This window comes from Patiria miniata, unplaced genomic scaffold (assembly GCF_015706575.1).
Source record: "Patiria miniata isolate m_02_andy unplaced genomic scaffold, ASM1570657v1 HiC_scaffold_22, whole genome shotgun sequence".
In the NCBI taxonomy this organism is placed as follows: domain Eukaryota; kingdom Metazoa; phylum Echinodermata; class Asteroidea; order Valvatida; family Asterinidae; genus Patiria; species Patiria miniata.
In genome coordinates, this window is record NW_024037061.1 from 11755836 (window position 1) to 11762757 (window position 6922).

At 40.1% G+C, this 6922-nt stretch overlaps 1 protein-coding gene across 1 annotated transcript; it reads left to right on the plus strand.

Moving 5' to 3' along the window:
* The first annotated feature begins 1928 nt into the window (after positions 1–1928).
* Positions 1929–4053, plus strand: LOC119730070. Its single transcript, XM_038202856.1, has one exon. The coding sequence runs from the start codon at positions 1929–1931 to the stop codon at positions 3978–3980; it is 2052 nt and encodes a 683-aa protein (XP_038058784.1). The 3' UTR covers positions 3981–4053.
* The last annotated feature ends 2869 nt before the right edge of the window (positions 4054–6922 follow it).

The window sequence follows — 6922 nt, forward strand, 5'->3', positions numbered from 1 at the left end:
GTGGGTCCCAAACCCCACGCCGTAAGACACTGCTCCGCGTTCGCATTAGTCCTTGGAGCAAATGCCCCAGCGCATCACCCATTGCAACAGTTTTCTAAGTCAATACAATTCCTTTTTTTATTTTTAAATACAATGCTTGAAATTATGCAGACGGAAATAAATAACTTTGAGGGTACACAGTAGCTTAAAATTTGTAACAAGAGTATATTTTAAAAAAAAAATCCTTATGAGCTTAACAACTTTTGCTCAAATAATTCAGGGGGAAAGGGGCCAGGAATCGCCTCAGATTGCACCACAGAGTATCTAGAATCCAAAATTTTCCGGGACCCTAAAGCGGGCCCCGGACCTCATGCCGTAAGGGCTTCGCGCTCCATGCTCGCATTAGTCCTCGGAGCAAATGCTCTAAAGGTGTGCCCCCCCGTCTAAAGAAATCCTGGATCCGCGCCTGTTCACAGTATTGCATTCATAGCAATGAGCACTATTTATACTTTACAAAGGTAATGGCAGTGCCACTGCTGCATGCTTGGGGAACCTCTCAATTTAAGGAAAGGCTGCTATATTAATGACAACAACTTTGGAGTAACATGTCTACAATATCATTGACAACATCGTACAGGACATCAAAGCCATATTGCAACCCTGGATAGCCTTGTGGTCAAGAATGCGTTGAGTATGCGCATTTGATTTGAATCGAAATCAAAGCTCACGTGATCCAACCCCTGCACATAGCCACACAAAAGTTCTTGTCAAGCAAACCGTATATGGAGACTATTCGTTATTGTTGAAGCATTTCCTCATGCAAGAATGAAAAGGCCTTTTTTTTTTGGTACCACCCTTCCCTGGCTAGTTCTGACTTGAGGTCATTGGGGTCACATTCTTATTCATATTCTAATAGCATGTAAATGTTTCCTGTGCGTCACTATGTATAAAAGGTGTGTTTTCACAAGAAACATGTTGTTTGCAGGTTATACAACAACCACCCTTAGTAATTTCATTACTGGATTAGTGTAAACAAACTATTTCATTTCTATGGAAAAACTTTCTATGGAAAGGAAGGTTCAATAAATGAGGATAACAATTTCATTGAGTTCTGGTCGGACATCTGGATCTGATCTGATGAAGTACGGCAAGCTCTACTTTTGGGCAGTCAAAAGAAAGAATATTTAGTTTTGCAAACAAAATACTGGCACTAAGCAGGACGTGAACCTTTGCTCATTGGAAAGCTAACATGCATCCATAGCCGTATGTTGGCATGTCCAAAGTGGCCAGCGCGAATCTGTAGAATGGTAGTATGGAGATCTAGAAGTTAAGGGTTCTAATCCACTCCTGAAAAAAAAGTTCCTGTAGTTTTCCTATTTGATGCAAAAGAAAACTAGTTTCTGACTGAGCATTATCAAATGCAGTGTGTGTACGCCCCATTTCTGTCAACAACATGTCAAGGGGAAAACGGGCCCAGAAAATTCTCGACGCTAAACAACACAATGAACGCTGTGCAATCAATGCTCTGGTGATTTAGCCCGTCAGCTCCAAAAGAACCAAAACCATTCCCCTTCTGTTATTCAAAATCACAGGTGTGGCCAGCACAAAAGATTACGACTGCAGTAGAAAAAAAATGCTCCTTTCATAAATGAGGAAGTATACTGTACCAGGCTTGTAAACGTTGACGGCACATTTTCCAAATTAGGACTGAAAAATTGAAAAGCTTTGAATCTGTTCACTGGAAGTAAAAGCAAATCAACACTGTGCCAGATTTCAAGTTGACGCTCGTCGCAACAGAGACTGGTCTTCCTTTTCCTGGAGTTTTACAAAGACTGACTTTCCAGAGGATTTTTCAAGCTCAATACTGCAGGCGTCAATTGCCGTGGTACTTGCTGTACGGACATACGTGTGTGCATAGTCTGTAAACAGCAAAATCTGTAAACAGCAAAATGGCTTCTGCAATTCTGAGTCTTCAGCTTCTGGTCGTTATCCTCTGTGCCACTGTTTGTCCTTCACAATCACAAACCCTGAGCGTTGTCGTCACCTACGAGGGTGAAGGAAGACAGGTTCAGAGCACTGAGGGCACAGACATTGATCTTCTCTGCCAAGTAGAAAACCTAAACGGCCGATTTGTCGCTTGGTTTCAAGGGACTACTAATCGAATCACTCAAAATGAAAAATATCAACTGACAGCTAATGAAACTACAGGCATGTATACACTGAAAATACTAAATGTAACACGTGTGACTGACAGTGCAACTTACTTCTGTTTAGTTTTAGACTCGGATGATGCTCCATTCCAATCTTATGTTGAAAGGGGAAGCATTTCGGTGCAAGTCTTCTATTTCCCAGATGCAGGGAATCCAAAATGCTACGGCCAATCAGTCATACAAGAAGGAGTTACTCAAGGATTTAACTGTCAGAGCCAAACTGGTGAACCTCCCGTTGTTGCAGAGTGGAGGCGAGATATGGGAGTCATTGAAACTGGCAGTATATCAACAGGCGCATACGAACCGGCAAATGGAACGACATATTCTGACTACACCATTGTGCCCACAAAAGCCGACATAGGTGTTACCTTAACATGCAAAATAACAAGTTCTGATTTTCCGGGAATGACGTCATTGTGTACAATTGGACCTCTGGTTGTCCAGTTCCGTCCCAGTGATGTTGCCATCACCGACACGACCTACTCACAAGATAACACAACATACGATGCCCTATCCTGTAACGCCACCGCATATCCACCGGACATTTCCTACAGCTGGAACTTCAACACACCGCTGGACTCCTCCCAACAGCTGATAACTGATGACAACCAGACGCTGGTCATTCTTAACGTCACCTCGTGCGAGACTACGATAATAGCTACCTGCATCGCAGTCAACGACATCGGAAGCGGGTCTGTAAACTTCACCCTCTGTGAGCCCCCACCACTGCCAACCACCGAAGTCACAACACTTCCAGACACTACAACTGAGATTGCCGAACTGCCTTCCACAGGAGCTTCCGTGATCACTGCGAGTCCACTGCCATTGGAGACGGAGCCCCCGACTACGGAGCCCCCGACTACAAAAGCCAACAAGACCATTACAGATCCTCCAATCGGCCTGACTCCTGCCTTGTACGCCATCATCGGTTGTGGAGCGTTCATAATCCTTGCTTTGTTCATTGGCGTGTGCTGTTTTGTGGTGCAGAAAGGCAGCCAGACAGATGATGAGGATCAGGATGAGACTGTGGAGAAAACATTCCAACCAAAAAACGTCAGATCCTTATCCATCGCTTACATAGAAGAAGATGATGCGGAGCCCTTCGAAATAGGAATGACTAACCTAACCTTTGTAGAAGAGGCTGATGAGAAGGAGCAAGATGGTCTTGAGAAGAGTCCTGAGGAGAATAAATACGTGAATGCTCCCTTGCATGTTCCTACCGACGATGCTACGCCTGAAGACATCCAGACAGAGAGTCCTACTGTTGACACCTCATCATATGACAAGGGCAACGAGACTGCCCTTGAGAACGAGGAAGGCAAACCTAACTCCGTTAGTGACAAGCCTGAGGAAGCTGAAGGTGACGGCATAGATGACGATCGCCATGATGATGATCTCCAGGACAACAATCGTCATGACGATGGAGATGATGGCACCACAGACAACAAAGACAAGGATGGTTACGAAAAGATGGCGTTTCCGTCAATCGACGACAATCGTCATGATGACGGAGATGATAGCACCACAGATAACAAAGACAAGGATGGTTTCGAAAAGATGGCGTCTCCCTCAATCGACGACAATCGTCATGATGACGGAGATGATGGCACCACAGACAACAAAGATGACGACGATAATGAAGAAATGGTGTCTGCATCCGTGGAAGAGGGAACAGAGGATAATAGGAAGAGCCTGGTCCAGGAGGCACTGCTTGCTGTGCAGGTAGGCAGCTCAAAGACAGACAGTTTGGCCAGGGCGGGTCACAAAGTCCCCCAAGAGGTGGAAATCTGAACTGATTTTCTAAATGGATAATGACAAATGATTAGATTGAAAGATACGTGCCAATCAGAAGTAATGTAAATACATGTACCAACAACTTCTTTGCTCAATCTAAAAAAAAAAGAACCAGAACCCTTTTTTTATGAAATGCATATAATTCAAGTACATGTATGATATGCTGTACAAACAAAAATGTGCATCTTCAAAAGACTTTGAAGACTTGTTTCCTATTTTAGTGTTTTTTCCTTTTTAATAGCGGGCATTTTGTTGTCATTGAGCCGGTCTAAGTACGTGCTTAGTATGGGGGCTGCTGGGAATTGGCAAAATTTGAGAAAATTTAATAAAACTACGGTATGTAAAAAGTGAATTTGCAATAGTGCTTAAACTGTCAAAAAATACCAAAATATGCATTGAATAAGTGGCATTTACACAGAGCAGAGTTTAATGAGTTATTATTACCAAGATTTGCAGTAATTGTAGGAGATTAAAGGACTATCATTCTTGGCTAAGTAGTTATTGCAAGTGTGTTAAAATTATTCAAGATTTGTGATGTTGATACATATTTTAAGAGGTTTCTGTCTGCAAGCAATCACGAGTTTAGAAAATCATGAAATTGAGCACAGGACTGAGAAAAAAAGTGCAAAGTTAACTAAAAATTTGACCAAATTTGTTTGGTTAAATACGTTTACTACAATCAAACAGATGTACATGTAACTCTTGTTTTTCTAATTGTTTTTATATTCCTGAAAGAATGCCGACAAAAATTGAAAACACTAAAGCTCCTTTAAAATAAAATACAGGTAATTTTTAATTTGCTTGTGCATATGCGCAAAATAGTATGTTATTAAATAAGGCATGATGAAAGATATCTGTACAATTTGGAGTATTGAAAGATTAGGCCAAAAAAAAAAAAAAGTCGGTCTCTGGTCAGCGCGCGCGTCGATTTTAATCATGCGCGTCAATCTTTTTTTTTTCTTCAAAAATGTTTCGCGGTAGCTCCAACAGCGCCTTCTATTGCCGCACCTCCTCAATTTTTTTTACCAAAGAGCACCAAGGAATAGGAAATTGCACCAAGGCAAATGATCAAGAGCACCAAGGCAAATTATGGACACCAATGAACATGAGGACACCAAAAAAGCAAAAAAGTACCCCACCTTGTCTGTACAATCCAAGCTTGAAGAAAAAAAAAAAAGCAAAAAAAAAAAAAAAAAAAACGCGTCCCCGCGCGTCAATTATGGAACTTTGGTCTGACCAGAATATTTTTTTTTTTTGCCTTATAACCAGATTTTTTTTACGGCCAAGTGTTTGAAATATTTGTTTTAAATAATGGTACAGGTGGTCTTATACTGAGTTTAATTGTTTCCTTGATTGATTTGATTTTACCCAGATATCTGAATTTTATGAAGTACTGAAAGATTATAACCACAGATTTTTTAGGGCCAAGTGTTTGAAATATTTGTTTTAAATAATGGTATGGTCTTATACTGAGTTTAATTGTTTCCTTGATTGATTTGATTTTACCCAGATATCTGAATTTTAAGGCAATGCACATGTTACTGTCAAGTTCCCAGGCTCCAATATTTCTGAGATGTGAAAATTGTAGCAGTAAATGTGATAAATGTACATAGGCTTAAATATGGAAGCAAATTTATATGAATGCCATGTAACATGTAATTCTAAGGCTTAAAAAGTGGATATGTTGCTCGTTAAGTTTTACTCAGATTAAAAAATTAATGAATCTTTATTGATTTTGTAAGCCAGAAATGCTGTTTGTACACAGAAGTGAAAATTGCTGACATTTTCAACAAATGTAATATTATTCAAGCAAAAAATTTGCAAAAATATTGGTTGATAGCCTTATTTTTTTTAACGGTGTTAGCAAAATCTTACAGAAACTAAGAATATAGGCCTATTTACAGATGAGAAATATCCGATAAATGTAAACTGTAAAAAAAAATATGAAAACTTTTGGTACCAGTATTTGTCCGAAAATCGCTGACATGGGGTCAATACTGTAGTCATGATAACAAAATCTCTGTAGATTCCAACCTTTGTGAAAGAAGGAAACAGTTAAGGTTGGATGAATTTCAGCGGAACTAGGGGAAGCAGATTAACCCCCACTCTCATGGTGTGGCTTTCATTGGAGGTCACAAGAGACCTTTTTCATCTCAAGTTTCAAATTGAAGTTTCCCTCCATAAAATGCCACGGAATTCTGACAGAAAAGGGTAAATGATGTATTACATGTACCTTGTTATAACGATGACAGCATACTTAGAGAATTGTAAAAAAAAGCTGTATGATAGGAAAATTGCATCTAAAAGAAGTGAATATCTCAAAACCAACAGGAAATGAAATGTTTGCCCACCACTTTGGCTCAGTTTATGTAGTTTATTTACAAAACGGGCTATATCCATTTGAAAAATAGTGAAAAATGTTGACATTATGAAATTTTGAAGAATAGAAAACAGTATAACAACTGTACATCAGATTCAAACCAGCCAACCGATCTTGCAGGCTCGGTGGTCAAGTGGTAAGATGTCCGCACTAGAAAGCAGGAGGTAGTGGGTTCGAGGCCCACTGAGTGATTTTTTCCAACTTTCACTCGGGAGGTAACACACAGAGTATACGGTGCTTATACGGGTTCATACCCATGTTCCCCAATACCGATGTTCCCCAATACTGATGTTCCCCCTAACCCTAACACTAACCCTTACCCTAATCCTAAGGATTTCGCGGAACATCGGAAGTGGGGAACATAAGTATTGGGGAACATCGTGTAGACCCCGTTTATATGTCGGCGAAAAGCAAAACCTAATATTGATATACATCACACCGAAGCAAAATTCCATCTTATGAATAGTATAACAACTGTTTCTAAACCTTTTTTTACGCATGTACATTGTATATTGCTAAATACTGTATTCTTAAGTTTGTTAATCTTCATAAAACTTGT